The sequence below is a fragment of the Phocoena sinus genome, chromosome 10 (genome assembly GCF_008692025.1).
Source record: "Phocoena sinus isolate mPhoSin1 chromosome 10, mPhoSin1.pri, whole genome shotgun sequence".
Classification (NCBI taxonomy): domain Eukaryota; kingdom Metazoa; phylum Chordata; class Mammalia; order Artiodactyla; family Phocoenidae; genus Phocoena; species Phocoena sinus.
Genome location: NC_045772.1, coordinates 17,487,923 through 17,509,293, shown reverse-complemented (window position 1 = coordinate 17,509,293; position 21,371 = coordinate 17,487,923). Strand labels below are relative to the sequence as shown.

Here is a 21,371-nt window from a genome sequence, read left to right as displayed (position 1 = left end):
GAACCTCAGTTCCCTTTTCTTTCCAGCTGGACTGTCAGCTCCCTAAGGGCAGTGACCTCGTTGCACTTTTTCATTACTGCACCTCCACTGCCTAGCAGCATGCCACCTGGCACAGCCGCAGGTATTTGATATTGTTAAATAAATCAGTAATGGTTCAGGTTTGTTGTACAGAGAAAAGAAAAACCGTATACATGAAGCTCTGATAAAATGCCTGGCATGTAGAGGGTGATGGGTAAGTTATAGAGCTGGTCATTATCATTACTCTCCAAAGGAAGCATGGTGGAACACAACCAAAATAGTCCCGACAGCTGATGGAGAATCTGAAAGGGAGACCGGCCATTTAGGTTGTCAGTGGCTGCCTTGGTGGCCCGCATTGGCCATCGTGTCGTGGATGTGACCCAGTGTAAACATCCCACACAAGTACTGAGTTCTTATTCTTCTTGTGTCCCCTCTGCAGCTGGAGCTCTCCAACACGGCCGTCCTGCACCAGATGCGGCGGGACCAGGTCACAGACACGTGCCGGGCCAACAGCGCCGTGAGCCGCAAGCGGCGGGTGCTGACCCCCAGCGACCTGAAGCACCTGGTGGTGGATGAGGACCACGAGCTCATCTACTGCTACGTGCCCAAGGTGGCGTGCACCAACTGGAAACGGCTCATGATGGTCCTGACCGGGCGGGGCAAGTACAGCGACCCCATGGAGATCCCGGCCAACGAGGCACACGTCTCGGCCAACCTGAAGACCCTGAACCAGTACAGCATCCCCGAGATCAACCACCGCTTGAAAAGCTACATGAAGTTCCTGTTCGTGCGGGAGCCCTTCGAGAGGCTGGTGTCCGCCTACCGGAACAAGTTCACGCAGAAGTACAACACCTCCTTCCACAAGCGCTACGGCACCAAGATCGTCAGGCGGCAGCGTAAGAACGCCACGCAGGAGGCCCTGCGCAAGGGCGACGACGTCAAATTCGAGGAGTTCGTGGCCTATCTCATAGACCCGCACACGCAGCGCGAGGAGCCCTTCAACGAACACTGGCAGACCGTCTACTCCCTCTGCCACCCGTGCCACATCCACTATGACCTCGTGGGCAAGTACGAGACGCTGGAGGAGGATTCCAATTACGTCCTGCAGCTGGCGGGCGTGGGCAGCTACCTGAAGTTCCCCACCTACGCCAAGTCCACGAGAACTACTGATGAAATGACCACAGAGTTCTTCCAGAACATCAGCTCAGAGCACCAGACGCAGCTGTACGAAGTCTACAAACTCGATTTTTTAATGTTCAATTACTCAGTGCCAAGCTACCTGAAATTGGAGTGAAGGGTGGAGGTGGGGAGAGGGGCGAGAATCGTGCTTTTTAATTTAAGATTTTTATTTGTCAAAAGAATTCTATGGATATTGGGTTATTTTGTAAATTAATATTTCTTTGGGGATGATGCTGCGAGCAGCATAGTGAGAATTATTTAAGATCCTTAGTAGGGAAGGACGGCCGTCTTTGCAGGGCACTAGGATGGGTGTCCTTGTTTTTTAGACATGAATCCCCCGACACTTTCAGAGGTTTCTTTGTGTTCAGGTGAATTCCATGAATTGTGCATCCCATAAATTCTAATTAACGTTATTTATAGTTATTTAAACATGGTCTCTGTATAGATTTCTTTTTGTGGCAGCAAGATTCTGACGTCTTTGCAGAAGAAATCTATGTTTCGTTCTGTGCTTGCAGCAGCTCGTGCAGGGGCCTGAATGTCCTCCTTATTAACCGCTCAGAGAGTCACTGTGATAACAACCATTGTGCTGTCTGTTGATACCACCGTTCTTGAAATTCTGCTAGAAATAAATAGAAAGAGGCACCTTTGCAAGGGACTGATTCCAAACTGATTTCAGTCGACCCAAACGTTCCTCACACGAAAGAAAAGTGATTTTTTTTTTTTTTAACCCAAGGAGAGAGCTGATTGTAGCTTTTTGTTTTTTTCCCACCAGACTTAGCAATCTGGTAGAATAGGCTTTTCTACAGAATTTTTTAACTGGCAGTGCCAGTTGTGATGAAGGTGAAGTGGCTGTTGCTTTACATTCAACAAGTATTTATTAAGCAACTACTATGTGCTAGGCCTAATTCTAGACCCTGCAGATAGAGCATTAAACAAAACCAATAGTCTTGGCCCTCAAGAAGCTTTACGTGGACGCAGAGTATCCAGCTTGACAGTTAGCAAACCCCTGATATTCATGGACTTAACGTGAGGTTTGGACTATTCACGAACCACCCCAGAAGGTTCAGGATCCCTACAAATTTGCATTTTTCTATGGCCCAAATTTGAAAACCACGTGCCTGGAACAGGCCACTTAACTTGGTGAGTAATCCAAGCTCATTGCCCAACATAAGAGATGACAAAAATGTTTCCTGTCACGTGCCCACTCCAATTTATTGGTAGTATCTATCTGCCTTTAAGCCCCAGAACAGATTTGCCAGGCACGGCACGGAAGAGTGCTGTGATTGATTAGTGATGTCTGCCTTGGGTGAAGGAAAGGGAATATTCGCCGACCGTCTCCTCCTGTCATTTCCAGCCCAGCTTTAAGGTCTCCACCTAGAAGTGTTTTTTCTACTCTTTGCCATGTAAAAGATTAAAATTTTGTGGCAGGACTCAGACATTGGAGGATTTGCAATGGCCTGGCATTTCTACTCCTTGTGAAGGTCAGAGGCGGACTATTGGTACACTTATGCATATCCGCTCCTCCTAAGGCCAAGAAACCATCGGCACCTTTGCAACCACCAGCAATGAGCAGCAAGGATAGCCTTCTGTGATGGTAACCCATGCCCTTTTCCTCTGGAAGGCTGGAAACATTCCATTCCCTGTTCCTTGCTAATTAACGGTCTGTACATGCTTCTCATTTCCAACGCCTCTGCTGACGTTTGAGCCACATCCCTCTTACAGCTAGTGAATGAGTTGGTAGCAGATACTGTATATAATAATAATAGTTCTAATGATAGGGGGAGGGGTGGGATGGGGTGTGGGTAAGTTTTGCTTTTTGTTTTTGATGCAGTGTATAGAACAGAGGGGAGAAGAATATTCTAAACGAACAAAAAATAATTTATTCACAGAAGCTATTAAAATTGTGTTGTAAAGCTCACAGCCAGCTCAGTGAGCAGCAGCTGCCATGTCTCACGGAGGAAATTATTTTATTGAATGTGAGTGAGGTGTGCACTGGAGAGGGTGGCCGAAGCTATTTATAAGATGTTGTGTACCTTCTTCTAAGCTCTCTCTCCTTTGCGAAGGGCACGTCAACTGTACCCTTGACAAATAGAGATTTATGCAATGTGTTTTACCAAGTAGAGTGACAGACTTCAGCTGTCCTTGGAATTATTCCTGGACCCTGTTTCCAGGCAGGGGACACTGTCCTCAGAAACAAAGCTTCTGCTAATGAAAGAGGTTTCTGGCATTTCCTGATAATGTGCTTCAGAGAACACAGGTTCTCCCCAGACACAAGTTGGTGTGATGCAAAATAAGGGTTCTGTAGTCAAATATCCTTGGGAAACAAAGTGAAGTCCACTTCCTTTCTGCAGGACTTTTCAGAGCCTTGAATGTGTGCTGTGCATTGTGAACTCCCAAGAGCATCACTGATGGAGTCGGTGGCATTTCCTGACCTTTGAGCGGGATACTCTATTTTGCAGATCATCTCAGAGAGCTAGCGTTCCACTGAATATTCTTTGGCTAGGTTGCTTTAGCACATCTGAGGTCTTCAAGGATAAAAAACTGCTTCCCTGACACCCCGCTTCCAAAAACAAAACAAAACAACAATAAAACAGCACCACAGTCTCCACCTGGTTTATAGCAATGAAGGTACTTTATCAAATGCATTCAACTTTTGCTTAAGTGCAATGGTTCTAATCCTGGATATTACATGGGCCACGATTCCCTCCCTCCCAAAGGGAGTGCCGGAAGAGTCTTGGGTGGTGCTGACAGAAGGAGGGATGGGGGAGGGGCACAAAGCCTCAGTTGGTCCCCCTAGTGCTCAAGCCTAAGGTTGCTCAGTGCAAGCCAAGAGAGCTCAACCCTTGCTGAATGCTCCTTCAATTCTATAGTTTGGAATTGTTCGGTGTTCTTTTAGTACTTTAAGTGGAAATTCACGTGGATTTCCCGCGTTTTGCATTTCCACATCTCCGTCTTTGATCAGCTGTGATGCCTTCATTCGTCTTCTCGCTCTAGTGGGAAAGGGTGTCCTTCAGGGGACGATACTGCGGTATGGTTCGTCAATGAGGGGCGCTTTCTCCTCGTTTTTTGTGTTCATATTTTATTTTCTAATGGCATAAAAACTTTTTTAAAAAATATCAATTCAACTGTTTTTGCAGAATGTAGAAAGTACTCTGTGTCCTTGGTTAAAAAGAATCCATGGGTGAAAATGTGCCTGGGAAACAAAAGTTCTTGGTTCTTTCGTTCCTTTTCCTTTTTTTTAAAGAAGACTGTTTGAAAACGCTTTCTATTGCATGCTTAGCTGGAGAAAAGTACAGGCAGGTGTCCCATCTTCGAGCCACTTTTCAGAGGTGCTGCTATGTTTTCAAAACCAGGTACAAAGTTGTATTTACTAGGACATTCCTGCTTAACCTGTCCCTTTGGTTGGAAAACTGTAGAATATTAGCCACAGGGTTTGAATTCCTGCAGCTGCTTCAGACCCTCCCCCTTCCCTGCCTCCCCAGCTGGTCTGGGAAGAAGGGCAGTCTGCTGACCTGTTGGTGTCTCAGAGGGGACCTTCCTTCCCACCTGTCCACCAGGTGAGTTTCACAGTCCTGCCTGTTCAGCTGTATGGCACAGGACAGCAGCGGGCAGTGGAAACTTCGGTCGGACCAGTGTCCTGGTGGCAAAGGCGTGGAAGCACCAGGGTCTGATCCCTACTGGTAGAAAATTCCCAGAACAAAAGCGAGTCCCTAACATCCTTAGCTGGTGGGGTCTGGACCACCGCTGAGGTAGTGATTGCAGAACTCCCTGTTCTAACCTGGCCAGAAGCCGAGGGACTCTGACCCCGATGGGTGGGGCTCAGAGCCGATTTCTCACAGCCTGACCATCCCCTACAGAGACACGCAATCTGAGCTGCCCCGTTCTGTGCGATCCTGGGGACCAGAATCTCTTGCCCACTCGTGTCAGCAGGACTGACCTAATCACTCCCCCAAAGTTCCCACAACCAGTATTTCCTCCAGCCTTTTCCATCACAACCAACTGGACCCTATGAACAGGCAGCAGGATCTACAACCAGCTTGACCTTCGGCCGTTAACGGGCGAATTTCAGTCTGTTGCCCTTTGTCAGGTACAGAAGGGGCTGCCCGTACTATTTTCTTAGGAGTGTGCTCAGTATGGCATATGGACATATAATTTAACATCTTTGTGGAGTGTGATTTTCTTTTTTTACATATTTGTGTGCAGTAGAGGGCCTGTTGTAGAAAACTCTCCCTGTATCTTACTGTACTGTTCAAGAAAGCTGAATTCCACATTGCCAACAAAAGCGTGAAAATGTTCATGAACCTTCTTCCAGGAAAAGCCATTCAAGCCTGATTATTTTTCTAAGTAACTTCAATTAAATTGAAGAAAGAAAAGAAGCTTCTCTCTGTGTATGGTTTGTTCACGGCTCACTGACAGAGGACTGCAGAGGTGGGGTGGGCTGGGCTGTGTCCCTTAGCATGTGCGGGGCCCTGCTCACGTGTATCAGAGGATGGAGTGGGAGAGACGCACATGCAGACCGCATTGCAGTCTTGGCCGTGGCAAAGACCTCCATAGAGCCGAGCCCTTTCTGTTTAGTGGATGAATAGAAGCTTTCTTCATTCCTGTTTTGTCTGTAAATTCTTTGTAAAGCGATGCATTAGAAGGCCCACCCTGATCATGTAGGCTACCACCCCCGTGAAAAATAAGGAAACAGGCCCTGAAAGGCTAAAGGGCATTGGTGGCAGAGCCAGTATTCAAACTTAGGTTGATGTGCCTTCAGAGTTGTGGCACTCGACGACACGCCTCTCTTAAGTGCCTGTCTTTGGTTCCGAAGTTTTTAGCTTTATTGATAAGAACTATTTATTTATTTGTCAAAGAAGAAATCATCTCAAAGTTGTACCTCTATTTTATTGTACCCTAATTTAAAAAAATGTATTATGTAAACATTTTGACATGAGAATACTGAATTCGAAGATATGTCTCCTTTTTCTTTTTTTCTTTTTTTGCGGTACGCGGGCCTCTCACTGCTGCGGCCTCTCCCATTGCGGAGCACAGGCTCCGGACGCGCAGGCCCAGGGGCCATGGCTCACGGGCCCAGCCTCTCCACGGCATGTGGGATCTTCCCAGACCGGGGCACGAACCCGTGTCCCCTGCATCGATCGGCAGGTGGACTCTCAGCCACTGCGCCACCAGGGAAGCCCTATGTCTCATTTTTCATCCATGCCGGATATGGTATGATATGTCCACTCACCAGCTGGTTCTTACCACCAGTGGCCTGGCTCCCACCCATTCCTGGTGTCATCACTGTCCTTGCTCTGGTTGGCAAACGGCCAGACCATGGAGCTTAGTTTTCTGAAATGGATGGGAAATGTGCTTATTTTTTAATGTGGCGAGTGGCTGTGACTGTTATGGCCTGTCCCTGTCTCACTTGGGACAGTAAATGCACTAAACGTCAGTGGGAAGCAAGGCTGGATGAGGACACCCCAGTCTTAGTTTACTCCCCATGGAGTAAGACTGAGATGCCCTCTTGTCAGTGGTCAGCTAATCTTTATTTCTCATGGTGCCACAGGTGCCCTCTGGCTGACGCTGCAGAAGCTACAGAAACCAAGGGGCCTGTGGCCCAGAACACTGCCAGGGCCAGAGGTTATTACGGATCCACCACCAAGTGAACAAAAATAGTGTCAGGAAGAATCATGGGTATCCAATGCCGAAGTATCCTTTCTTGGGAAGAGCGTTCCTTTCTCAAGTCATGTCTTTCCTACATTTTGGTGTTCAAATAACTTTCATAACGGTAGCTATTAAGTGATATTAGAAAATACAAAGACTGGCAATTTCATGTCAGCCCCCAAAGTCATTTCAAATATTTTCTCAGAAAGTTATGATATCCAAAACGACCAGGAACCATTAGCCAAGAATGCATTTGAGGGGGCAGAAACCTGAGAGAGTTTAGTGGAGAACAGCACTCTGGGGAAATCCTTCCTGGGAACAATTCTGAGCTTTGCACAGCTGGTTCCCAGACTCCTGCTGGCACACCGTGGGTCCCTGGAGTCCTGGGATGACTTACAAGAAGTTGAAGACTGATCTGGTCTACATTCACCTGTAGGGAGTTTATCAGATATCTTGGTTCTGGGGTGATGGACATTTCCAGTATAAAACAAAAAAGGGACTTTCTAGCAAGACTGACGTGAGAAAAAAACCCAACCAAACAACCAACCTTTTCCCTGGTCCACAATCCTCTCCTAGAGCCAGCCTCATCCCAATATCATAACAACCTATGGATAGAACAGAATGGAAGCAGCCTGCGGATTCCGAACATGTGGCTGGCTGAGAACTGTTCACAAACACAGTGCCTCAGTCTCTTTCTCTTTGAAACAAGAAAAACGGCAACATCTGAATTATGCCAAAGTTGAGATAAATAAGAACCCCTGAGGTTGCTAGCCCCAGTTCATCCACCAAGGAGTTGTTTATAATCTAGAGGTAATCACATCCTGTTTGGGCCTGTTTCCTCATCTGTTAAATGACAAAATTGAGCTATATCTGTGGTTTTTCAGGTTTTTTGGGGGAAAAAAAAGAGCCTCAAAACTTTGTTGTGTGCTAAACACTCGTATGTAAAACAGATGAAACGGAGATACTGTGATTGGATAGTTTGAGGCCCAGCTGAGCCTCTCCTTTTCTGTAAGATGCCTGTGGACCTCTAGGGAACCCTAGGATTCTAAGGAACACAGTTTGAGAACCACAAAGTTAGATGACCTCATCCTTTCCAGTGTTGACATTCTCTAATGATCTACCCAAATGCTCCTCTGTGGCTCTTTGTGGCTTTCCGCCAGAGGTCAGTTAGCAATTAGACGGTACCATGGAAGTAAAAACCGTTTCAAAAAGGGAGTTAAGGCAACAGCATTGAAATGAGATTAAGATAGAAGAAATAAGGGAAAAGAAAAATAGAAAGGTAGAAGCAGCTGCAGGAAAGAAATAGCTCACACCCAGATTTAAGATGGGGAACCAAAGTTTACACTCCTCTTTTTCAATGATCTACCAAGAAAACACTGGCTCCAAATTCCTACAAATCTCCACTAATTTGAAATACAAGACGCTGGAATGAAAAACAGTCTATTAATCTGCTTTTTATTTTTCAATGTTTGTTTTTAAAAATAATAGAGAGTCACATTACGGGAGAATAGCAAGGGCTTCAGATTTCACGGTTTGGAAAAGCCAGCAGCTAGAGAAAGATATTTTTGTGTCTGCATCCAGCCTTGGACCTTTACCGGATAGACTAAGCCAGACACAACTTTGTGCCTGGAACCAAACTGGCAGCAGGATGAAGGAAAAATGTCTAAAGAAGAAATGAAGGAGGAGGAAGGAGCTCTGACTGTAGGAATGATGCCTGTACGCTGAGTTTCTCTGTACAACGAGCACAGACTCAACTGCGGGTGGCTTGGAATTGTTGGCTTTTCATGTAGTCTTTTCCAAAAATATATAGCTTCATAAACGAAGTTGACCACAAAAGTGGCTAACTTTTATTAATTTATATAGTTTACTGTATGACTTGTAATGCATTAAATGTCTCCATTTAATCCTCAGAACAACCAGCAAGGGAGATACTTTTTTGTTTTGTTTTAAGATAGTTTTTTTTTTCATTGAAGTATAGTTGATTTACAATCTTGTGTTAGTTTTTGGTGTACATAGGTAGATACTTTTATTCTTTTTACAGATAAGGAAGCAGACGGATCCTTTAAATGACATGCCCCAAATTACTCATCTAATAAGTGGCAGAGCCAGGATTCAAACCCAGGTCTGGTTGACTCCCTAGCCCACTGGAATTAGTAACACCGATGGGCCAACAGGGGAGGGGGCCAAATTCTGGGGTTGATACTGCTACAAGCAGCCATTAATGAAGAGACATTACGACTCTGGCCAAAGCGCAAAATCTGATTAAATACAAGCAAAGGGAGGATAAAACAAAAGAGCTGGAAGACTAAAAGGTTAAGTTTCAGACTAAAATAGTCACAGAAAACTAGACGAGCAACTTAAGTTTCTGCCAGTGTTCTTGATGGGAACAGCTCAGTCCCCTCCTGTTTTGTCTTTCCTCTTGCACCACTAGTCACACTCACAACACTTCTGACACCAGATGTGTGTGGGTTTCCCCACAGCAAGCCATTCCCTGTGACACCAGTGGGTGTCCTACAATTTCACTCAATTCTGACACCATCTGCCTGGAGATAACGTCAGATCCCACAGGTTAAGGCCTCACTCCTACAAGACGGCTCACCTGCCGCTCCAAGTCCAATCCCAAGTCCAGGCTGTCACTTGTGCTTCTGACAGATCAGCTATAAATCAGAGGTTCCCACCACCCCTTCCTCAGGTTCAATTAATTGGCCAAAGCGGCTCACAGAACTCAAGAAAACAGGTTCCTTATTGTTTATAAGTTTCTCATAAAAGGGTATGATAAAATATACAGATGAACATCTAGATGGAGGAGATGCACAGGGCAAGGTATGGGAAGGGGCTCGGAGCTTCCACGGCCTCTCTGGCCGCTCTCCCAGCACCTCCACATGTTCACCTACCCAGAAGCTCTCCCAACTCCACACTTTGGGAATTTTTTATGGAGGTTTCATCACGTAGGCACGATCAATCATTAACTCCATTTCTAGCTCCTTTCCCCTCTCTAGAAAACAAGGGATGGGGCTGAAAATCCCAAGCTTCTAACTGTGGTCTTTCTGGGGACCAGTGCCGCCACCAAGAGTCACCTCATTAGAACGAAGGACACTGCTATCACCCAGGCAATTGCAAGGGATTTAGGAGCTCTGTGTCAGGAACCTGGGTCAAAGACCAACTATTAGGGCTTCCCTGGTGGCGCAGTGGTTGACAGTCTGCCTGCCGATGCAGGGGACGAGGGTTCGTGCCCTGGTCCGGGGGGATCCCACATGCCGCGGAGCGGCTGGGCCCGTGAGCCATGGCCGCTGAGCCTGCGCGTCCGGAGCCTGTGCTCCACAATGGGAGAGGCCGCAGCAGTGAGAGGCCCGCGTACCGCAGAGAAAAAAAAAAAAAAAAAACCCAATTATTAGAATAAAAGTTACTCCTAGTGCTCTGATCACTTAGCAATGCCAAATGTTTCAGGAGCTCTGTGCCAGCAATTGGGGCAGAGACTCATATTTATATTCTGTATCTTACCAGAATGCTGGACCAATTATCGACAAATTTGGACAAACTATTTAGAAAGTTTGGACTTCAAATAAAAGCCAAATGGCAAAAGTGAAATTCAGATCGGGGTCTCAGAAGAGTCTGTGAGTCTAATGCATGGAACGCATAAGCCATAAGTATTCTGATGCTCTGGGCAGACAAGTTAACGTGGGCTTCAAATATAAGCCCCAAATCAAGTTTCAAGGGCAGCCATTCAGGACAAAGATGTATAGCAACGCTGCACAGTGCACCCTGGGTGAGCAGTAGTAGGATGAATGACCTTTCTGAGCAACGTAAAGAGGCTAGACAAAAACAGGCCAAGAGAGAAAGGCTGAAGGGCAGGTGGGAGTGTCTTGGGGCAGAACCCGCTTTGGATGTCTGCATGGTTAGGCTCCCTGCAGACACGCCCGCTATTACTCTAACCCCGGGGCAGATCTCCTGTAAGCTGAGTCCTGAGCTTCCCCACCCCTTCTAAGAGCCTGCAGCTGTCAGGGGATACACTCATTCATTCATTCAGATGTGTCAAGCATCTGTCTATATTAGACCTTCGGCAGGATGCTGAGAATATGGGAATTCTTATAATTAATAATCAAGTGGAGAACACAGGAATGTTAACAGATAGTTACAACATAGCCAAAACATACATGAAGATGACACATCAAACTATCCCTGGGAAAGAAGTGATCCAAGTCCGTTGCTGGAGAAAGAAAAAGGTGAGGGATTAGAGCAGTGGTGATTTTGTCCCCCACTGGACAGACATCCACAACAAAGAAGTGTCTGGCTCAAAAATGCCAAGATTGGGGAACCCTGAATCAGAGAAATATTAACTGTTGGGAAGGGGGTAGAATCTATGGTTTTTCGTAGCTAAATGGATGTGTGGGTGAGGAGAGGAAAATGAGGCACGGAAGAGTGACACGTTCCCAGCTTGGCATACGGTCGCTGGAGACTGGGGCCCTTCATGGAGATCAGGTAATCAGGAACACGTTTCTGGAAAAGCTGTATATTACTTGGGAGCTTGCTAGAAACACAGTTTCAGGCCCCACACTAGCCCTCCTACGTTTTAAGAAGCCAGGTGATTCATACGCATGTTCACATTTGAGAAGCATTGGTCTAGAGAACCAGAGACCGTCTGAGACAGAGCTGTAGCTGTGGGGGAGAAGGGGTCATCTTACATTATTGCTTATTTTTCCAGCAACTCTGAGGCATGAGTATGATCAGAACAACTGTGTCTGGTTGCACAGGTTGTGCACTGCACAAAGTCGCCTAGTTGAGGATAGGGCTGATATTTGACACTTACCCTGAAGAAAGAGATACATTTTTCTTACCCTGATTGCCAAGTTACCCGTGCAAGGGCTGTGACCACGCAGAAGGTGTACTGTTCTAATTTGCACAATAGCCGGATGGCCTAGCAGTGGCCCTAGATATAGTACAGATCCACATTGCCTTATCTGCAGTTTTTAAATCTACAGACCCCTGAAAACCAAAAGGTTTTTCATAGATTTGCAGCAAGCTCACTTGGCGGCAAAACCTGACCTTAACTAACATGAGACTAATTATAGTCTTTATTTATCCCACTTACTGTGAATATTTCTACATTTTCCTGCAGAAATATTAATGTGAATATAAATTAATTTTCTTATGGGGTACAGCTCCATACACTACTGGAGCATGAGGTAGTACACGCTATTTACACAGCATTATTTTTCTAAACTTTGAAAAATTCTGAACTCTAAAACACATCTGGGGACTTCCTTGGTGGCACAGTGGTTAAGAATCCGCCTGCCAATGCAGGGTATATGGGTTCAATCCCTGGTACAGGAAGATCCCACATGCCGCGGAGCAACTAAGCCCGTGCACCACAACTACTGAGCCTGCGCTCTAGAGCCCGCGAGCCACAACTACTGAAGCCCGCGTGCCTACAGCCTCAGCTCCGCAGCAAGAGAAGCCACTGCAATGAGAAGCCCACACAACGCAACGAAGAGTAGCCCCTGCTCGCCGCAACTAGAGAAAGCCCGCGCGCAGCAACAAAGACTCAACGCAGCCAAACATAAGTAAATAAAACACATCTGATCCAAGGGTTTCAGATAAGAATTGTGATCTTGTACTAATCCAGTTTTACAGATGGGGAAACTGAAGCATAAAGAGGTCAAGTACACGGGGGAACCAAGGTTCAAACCCTCTCCTCTTTCTGCATCACACTAGTTCCAAGAAGCTTATTGAGTAAGATGCTAGTCAGTACACAGTCCGGGCCCTTCCCTCACAGGCACTCACAGTATATTTTCAGACAGAAACATGGGTAAGAGGCACCAGGACATGCCTCTTGTGCGGGTCTCCCGTAACAGAATGCCAGTCCCCACACTTGAGTGGCACATTTCCAAACAAACCTCCAGATGTTCTGAAAACACTTAGCCCAAAGCCACGCACCCCAGAAGCATCCGTGAACTTCAGCCTCATTAACAGACACAGAGAATCCCAGCAAGATTACAAAAGAATGAAAGCAAGTGAATTCTCATTGGATCTGTGATTGAGACAAGCAGACTAGAGCAAAACAGCATGGGATGGTCTGCTGTTGTACTATTCTTGTTCTGCAGATGGAGGTCTCCAGCAGCTGCAGCGGGATCCAAATGCCTGTTTCTCCTTCAAAAGACATTGGTGCGCTTTGGAGAACATAGCGCCTGTCATCTCTTCAGAACCGAGGATTGCTTCTCATTCCTCTGCTCCTTCAACAAAGAATAGACTTTATTCCAATGGAAGTCAGCCTGGAGCTACAAGTTATCAACCAGATAAGAGTCAGTATACCAGAGTCTCTGAAATTTTGCGAACTCTGAAATTATATACGTGTGATGTATCCACAGCTGTATTCTTCACTTTTGAGTTTGCACATTTGGGTGTTGCCACGAGGTAAATACTGGAAATTTGGTATCTTGTCGCCAAAAGCAATGATGATCCACTATCTAAAACAAAAGCAAATATTTATAAAAGTATTTGCTCTTTAAAAAACCTTTAAAAATATTTCGGTGAATATTGAACTCAAAATCATTTCTGATTCTTTCCATTGTGTATATATGAATTATACATGTATGTGTATTTATCACTTTATGTTATTTTATAAACACATTTACATCTCTTTTCTGGAAAGTGTTTATTGAACTCTATTGTCCATTTAAAAATTGGCTTATTATTGAGTTGTAAGAGTTCTTTCTGAAATTTGCATCAAAATTCTTTATCAGAAACGTGTTTTGCAAATATTTTCTCCCACTCTGTGGCTTGCCTTTTCATTTTCTAAAAGGTATCTTTCAAAGAGCAAAAGTTTTAAATTTTGTTGAAGTTCCACTTACCAATATTTATCTTATTGCAGGTTATATCCTATGTAAGAAATCTTTGCCCAACCTAAAGTCTCCAAGATTTTCTCCAATGTTTTCTTATAGAGTCTGTTATAATTTTAGCTCATACATTAAAATCTACATTTACTTAGAGTTAATTTTGTACATGGTATGAAGTAAGGGTCATAGTTAAGACTGTATACATATCCAGTTTTCCGACCATTTTTTGAAAGAACTGTATTTTTCTCACCTTGGTCCTTCTGTCAAAAATCAAGTGACCAGGTATGCATGTATGGGTACCATTCTGGCCTCTCTATTCCCTTCCACTGATCTGTATGACTTTCTTCATGCTGATATCACACTGTCTTAATTACTGTAGTTTCATAATAAGCCTTGAAATCATGTAAGTATAATTTCCTCCGGTATGCTTTTGGTTTTTTATTTGCCCTGGCTATGACCTCTCATACAAGGTTTAATAGGAGTGGTTATGAGGAAAGCATTCAATTTTGACTATAAAGTACAATTCCAGCTGTAGGTCTTTTGTAGATGCCCTTTATCAGCAAATTGATGTGGCCAGTTTGCTATTTTATTAGGGATTTTTCATTTATGGTCATGGGAAATATTGTTCTGTAGTTTTCTTTTCTCGTAATGTCTTCATGTGGTTTGGTGTTATGCTGACCTCATAACATGGCTTCTTCTATTTTCTGGATGAATCTGTAGAGAAACTGTATTATTTCTTCCTCAAATGTTAAGTAGAACTCACCTGTGAAGCCTTCTGAACCTGGAATTTTCATTATGGGAAGACCTTTCATTACAAGACCTTTCATCTTATTTAATAAGTATATGGATACTTAAATTATCTCATTTTTCTTGACTGAGTTTTGGTGGTTTATATCCTTTAAGGAGTACATCCATTTCCTCTAAATTGCTAAATTTATTGGCATGAAGTTGTTCATAATATTCCTTTATTACTTTAATGTTTGTTGGATATGTAATTAAATCCCCTTCTATGTTGGTGGTTGGTGTCTTCTCTTTTTGCTTCAATAGTCTGGCTAGAAATTTATCAATTTCATTGATTCTTTCTAAAAATAAGCTTTAGTTTCATTGATGTGTCTGCTGTTTTTTCTGTTTTCAATTTCATTGATTTGTGCTCTCATCTTTATTATTTTATTTTCTTCTTCTTGCCTTGGGATTAATTTGTTCTTTTACAGTATATTAATTTGCATCCATTCTTCTTTACTAATATAAGCACTTAAAACTATAATATTCCTTCTAGGGGCTACTTTAGCTGCATTCCATACATTTTGGTAAGTTGTGTTTCCACCTTCATTCAGTTCAAAGTACTTTCTAGTTTTCCTTGTAATTTCTTCTTTGACTCATGGATTACTTAGATATATGATGGGAGTTCTCCATATATTTTTCAGTTTTTTATTTCTAATTCCATTATGGACAGAAAGATATAATTGTATCATTTCTATCCTGTTAAATTTACGGAGACTTGTTTTATGGCCCTGAATAGGGTCAATCCTGCTGTATGTTCTCTGTGCACTTAAAAAGAACGTGTATTCTGTTGTTATTGGGTGGGTCATTCCATAACCGTAAACTAGGTCAAGCTAGCTGGTAATGTTGTTCAAGTCTCTTCTATATCTTCATTGTTTCATCGATTATTGAGAAAAATGTTGAAATCTCCTATTATAATTGTGGGTTTATGTATTTCTCCTTGAAGTTCTATCAATTTTTGCTTCATGTATTTTGAGGCTTTCAAAATTAGGTGCATACACATTTAGTATTATTATGTTCTCTTGCTGAATTAACCTTTTGTCATCATGAAAAGTCCTATTTTTCCCCATTAATATTCCTTGTGCTGAAGTCTACTTTGTCTTGATACTAATATAGCTACTCCACTTTGCTTTTTGCAGAGTTTGCATTGTATATCTTTTCCTGTTCTTTTACTTTTAACTTCTCTGTGTCTTTATATTTAAAGTAGCGTTCTTTGTTATAAATGAATCTTTTCAATCTAATCTAATAATCCCTGCCTTTTAATAATAGTATTTAATTTAATCTAATCTGACAATGCCTGCTTTTTAATTATTTAGACAATTTACATTTAATGTAAATATGGATATTACTGGGTTTAAATCTACCAATCTGTCATTCGCTTTTTATTGTCATATCTTTCTTTCTTCCTTTTATTGTCTTTCCCTTCCTTTTCTTGGATTTTTTTAAAAAATTTATTTATTTAATTTATTTATTTTTGGCTGCATTGGGTCTTTTGTTGCTGCACACGGGCTTTCTCTAGCTACCGTGAGCAGGGGCTACCCTTCGTTGCAGTGTGTGGGCTTCTCATTGCAGTGGCTTCTCTTGTTGCAGAGCACAGGGTCTAGACACGCAGGCTTCAGTAGCTGTAGCACGTGGGCTCAGTAGTTGTGGCTCACGGGCTCTATAGTGCAGCCTCAGTAGTTGTGGCGCACGGGCTTAGTTGCTCAGCGGCATGTGGGATCTTCCCAGACCAGAGCTCGAACCCGTGTCCCCTACATTGGCAGGCGGATTCTTAACCACTGCGCCATCAGGGGAGCCCTATCTTTTTTTAATGATTCCATTTTTTCTCTACTCTTCAATTATTAGCTATTCCTTTGCTTGTTTGTTTTTAGCGGTTGCTTTAGGATTTACAATATGTACCTTTAAACCTACTACAGTCTATCTTCAAAAAATATTATACTATATGTACATTTTATGTGAGAACCCCACAAGAGATTACTTTCATTTACTCCTCTTTTCCTTTTTGCTATTTTTGTCATACATTTTGTTCTGAATGTAAGAAACTGTATGATTTCTTATTATTTTTGCTTTATCAGTCAATTGTCCTTTAAAAAAAACAAAAAGTGGGGAAAAATTTTAATATTTACCCACACATATACCATTTCTAGCACTCATTATTCCTTTGCATAACTGTAAATATCTGGTCTCATTTTCCTTCAGCCTGAAAAGCTTCCTTAACATTTCTTGTAATGTAAGCCTCCTGGTAGTAAATTCTCTCATCTTTTGTTCATCTAAAAACTCTTGATCAAATTTGAATAAGTCTGGCCATTACTTCTTGAAATACTCTTTTTGGCCTCCACCCCCTTTCTAGGACTCCACTTGTGCATTAGGCCATTTGGTGTTGTCCCATTCATCACAAATGCTTTGTTCTTTTTTTTTCAGTTTTTGTTTTCTCCGTGTGCTTCATGTTGAATAGTTTCTATTGTTTTATCTTCAAGTTCTGCAATTCTTAATTCTGCAGTGTCTTTTCTTATACTAATCCCAGTTAAATTTTCATTTCAGACATTGTATTTTTCATATTTATAAATTCCACTTAGGTCTTTTAAAATCTTCAATTTCTTTTCCTTACTATGATCATATTTACATCTTGAGAATGGAATAGGTATATTAGGCTCTTTAATGTTCTTGTCTGTTAATCCATCAGCTGTCCTTTTGTGGTCTCTTTTTTTTTTTTGGCTGCACCATGCAGCACATGGGATCTTAGTTCCTGAACAGTGATCAAACCCATGGCTCCTGCACTGGAAGCATGGAGTCTTAACCACTGGACCACCAGAGAAGTCCTCGGTCTGTTTCTATTGACTGATTTTTCACATTTTGTTGCCTTATTGTTTATCTATCAATTTTTAATTTGATGCTAGATATTTTTTCTCTATATAATCTTTATTTTCTTCCAGTTTTATTGAGATATGATTAACATACAGCACTATATAAGTTTAAGGTGTACAGCACAATGATTTAACTTACATACATCATGAAATGATTATCAAAATAGGTTTAGTGAACATCCATTATCTCATATAGATACAAAAATAAATAGGAAAAAATTTTTGCCTTGTGATAAAAACTTTTGGGATTTACTCTTAACAACTTTCATATATAACCTACGGCAGTGTTAATTATATTTATCATGTTATACATTACATCCCTAGTACTTATTTATAACTGGAAGTGTGTACCTTTTGATTGCTTTCATCCAATTCCCCCTTCTCCATGCCCCATCTCTGGTAATCACAAATCTGATTTTTTTTTTCTGTGAGCTTGTTTGTTTGTTTTAAAGTATAGTTGACCTACAACACTATGTTAGCTCCTGTTATACAACATAATGATTTGATATTTCTATACATTTCAAAATGATCACCACAATAAGTCTAATTACGATATGTTACCATATAAATATTACATAGTTATTGACTGTATTCCCTACACTGTGCATTTCATACCTGTGACTCATTTATTTTGCAACTGAAAGTTTGTACCTCTTAATCTCCCTCACCTATTTCTTTCCTCCCCCTACTCCTCTCCTCTCTGGCAACCACTGATTTGTTCTCTGCATCTATGACTCTGTTTCTGTTTTGTAGTGTTTGTTCATTTGTTTTGTTTTTTAGATTCCACGTATAAATGAAATTATACAGTATTTCACTAAGCATAATACCCTCTAAGTCCATCCACATTGTTGCAAACGGTAAGATTTCATTCTTTTTATGGCTGAGTCATATTCCATTGTGACTGTCTGTATGTGTGTGTATGTATATATGTGTGTGTATATGTGTCTGTGTGTGTGTGTGTGTGTATCACATCTGCTTTATCCATTCATCCATTGATGGACACTTAGGTTGCTTCCATATCTTGGCTATTGTAAAAAATATTGCTATAAACATTGGGGTGCATATATCTTTTCAAATTAGGGTTTTGTTTTCTTTGAGTATATACCTAAGAGTGGTATTGCTGGATCATGTGGTAGTTCTATTTCTAGTTGTTTTAAGGAACCTCCATACTGTTTTCCATAGTGGCTGCACCAATTTACATTCCCACCAACAATGCACAAGGGTTCCCTTTTTTCCACATCCTGGCCAATACTTGTTATTTGTTGTTTTGGGATAATAGCCATTCTGACAGGCGTGATATCTCATTGTGATTTTAATTTGCATTTCCCTGATGATTAGTGACACTGAGCATCTTTTCATGTGCTGTTGTCCACCTGTATGCCTTCTTTGGAAAAATGTCTATTAAGATCCTCTGCCCATTTTTTATTATTTTACTTTTTTTTTTTTTTGTGGTATGCGAACCTCTCACTGTTCTGGCCTCTCCCGTTGCGGAGCACAGGCTCCGGATGCGCAGGCTCAGCGGCCATGGCTCATGGGCCTAGCCGCTCCGCAGCACATGGGATCTTCCCGGACCGGGGCACAAACCCGTGTCCCCTGCATTGGCAGGCAGACTCTCAACCACTGTGCCACCAGGGAAGCCCTACTTCTGCCCGTTTTTAAAATCAGGGTTTTTTTTGATGAGTTGTATGAGTTATTATATATTTTGGATATTAACCCCTTATTGTTTGCAAATATCTTCTCCCATTCAGTAGGAGCCCTTTTCATTTGGTTGATAGTTTCCTTTGCTGTGCAAAAGTTTTTAGACTGATGTAGTCCCATTTGTTTATTTGTTTTGTTTCCCTTGCCTGAGGAGATATATCAAAAAAATTACTAAAACTGATGTCAAAGAACATACTGCTTATGTTTTCTTCTAGAAGTTTTATGGTTTCAGGTCTTACATTTAAGTCTTTAATCCATTTCGAATTTATTTTTGTGCATGGTGTGAGAGAGTAGTCCAGTTTAATTCTTTTGCATGTAGCTGTCCAGTTTTCCTAACACCATTTATTGAAGAGGCTTCTACCCATTGTGTATTCTTGCCTCCTTTGTCAGAGATTAATTACCCATAAAAGTGTGGGTTCATCTCTGGGTTCTCGATTCTGTTCCACTGATCTATGTATCTGTTTTTGTTCCAGTACCATACTGTTTTGACTACTGTAGCTTTGTAGTATAGTTTTAAATCAGGACGTGTGATACCTCCCAGCTTTGTTCTTCTTCCTCAAGGTTGTTTTGGCATGCTGGATATTTTAAATTTTACATTATTGAGTGCTGGATTTTTTGTATTCCTTTACAGGATGTTGGACATTTCCTGACTTGTGGATTAGATTGATCCTTTTGTGGTCTATTTTAAACTCATATAGGGTAGGTGTATTATTATAGAGTTAATTAAGTTCCATTTGTAAGGTGTGACCTTCCTGAAGATCCTACTTAGCACCTCGAATATGCAATAAGACCTTTAACTCTGGCTGGAGGCAACTCAAATAATTCCTGGCACTGTGTAACCTCTGATAATTATTTTTTAATAGATCTTCCCAGCAATTGTCCTTTCCTTGGAAGCTGTGTTAGTCTGACCTTATGGGATTTTACTCTAGGTATACACTCACTGGTATTCAGTCCCAAACTCAAGAGAACACGATCCAAATTTCTGAAGCTCTTTCTCATGTATCTCTCATCACTTGGATACACTACTCTGCCAATTCTAGCCACCTTGGCCTTGCAGAATTCCAATCTGTCTCCTCAAATCAGAGACTGGTGGATTGGGTCTGGGAATTTTCTCTGTGGGTTACAGTCTGGGAATTACCTCTAAGCAAAAAGCCTTGGCAATGGGAGACCTCATCTCAATTGTTCCCTTTGCTCGAGGATCACAATTCGTTTCTGCCTGTTGTCCCCAACATCCAAAAATAGTTGTTTCCTATATCTTGCCTGTTTTACTAGTTTTTTTTTTTTTAATTTGGACTGTGTTAATCCCTCATGGTCTTACACAAATGTCTGCTTGTTGTTTCAATAGCTATAGCAAAATCTACACCCCATAGCTTGTTACTCCTTTAATACTGAGAATTTGGATTATTTCTTTAATTTTTAAAAAAATTATAAACAGTGCCAGTATGAATATTGTTGTTTAAAAAAAAAACCTTGCATTTTCTTCAGAATATATTTCCTCGATAATTAGTGAAGTTATCAGAACAATGTGAACAATTTTATAGTTCTTGTTGCAATATTTCCTTATTGTTCCTAGAAAGATAAAACCCATTTACAGTGCCACTAGGCATTGTAATATGAATATATATTTCTCTTGATTGCCAGCATTGGACTGTTTTTTAAGATCTTTATTGGAGCATAATTGCTTTACATCGTTGTGTTAGTTTCTGCTGTACAACAAAGTAAATCAGCTATACGTATACATATATCTCCATATCCCCTCCCTCTTGCATCTCCCTCCCACCCTCCCTATCCCACCCCTCTAGGTTGTCACAAAGCACTGAGCTGATCACCCTGTGCTATGTGGCTGCTTCACACTAGCTATCTACTTTACATTTGGTCGTGTATATATGTCAATACCACTCTCTCACTTCATCCCAGCTTACCCTTCCCTCTCCCAGTGTCCTCAAGTCCATTCTCTACAACTGCATCTTTATTCCTGTCCTGCCCCTAGGTTCTCCAGAACCTTTTTTTTTTTTTTTTTTTAGAGTCCATATATATGTGTTAGCCTACGGTACTTGTTTTTCTCTTTCTGACTTACTTCACTCTGTATGACAGACCCTAGGTCCATCCACCTCACTACAAATAACTCAATTTCATTTCTTTTTATGGTTGAGTAATATTCCATTGTATATATGTGCCACATCTTCTTTATCCATTCATCTGTCAGTGGACACTTAGGTTGCTTCCATGTCCTGGCTATTGTAAATAGTGCTGCAATGAACACTGTGGTACATGACTCTTTTTGAATTATGGTTTTCTCAGGGTATATGCCCAGTAGTGGGATTGCTGGTTTGTATGGTAGTTCTATTTTTAG

General features: G+C 42.0%; 2 protein-coding genes across 12 annotated transcripts in view; one reads left to right on the top strand and one right to left on the bottom strand.

Annotated features, from left to right (window-relative positions):
• The window catches only part of CHST11 (carbohydrate sulfotransferase 11), a 287,104-nt gene extending 280,986 nt beyond the window's left edge, over positions 1 to 6,118 (top strand). For 5 of the 11 annotated variants that reach the window (XM_032646814.1, XM_032646815.1, XM_032646819.1 and 2 more), the window contains one exon: positions 458 to 6,117. In XM_032646814.1, the coding sequence (XP_032502705.1) occupies positions 458 to 1,312 (855 nt within the window). In that variant the 3' untranslated portion in view covers positions 1,313 to 6,117. Of the gene's footprint in view, positions 1 to 457 lie in introns of all 11 variants that reach the window. The other 6 variants (XM_032646816.1, XM_032646817.1, XM_032646810.1 and 3 more) reach the window with 2 other exon arrangements.
• Positions 1 to 21,371, bottom strand: part of SLC41A2 (solute carrier family 41 member 2) — a 228,154-nt gene that overhangs the window by 32,888 nt on the left and 173,895 nt on the right. The window lies entirely within an intron of this gene.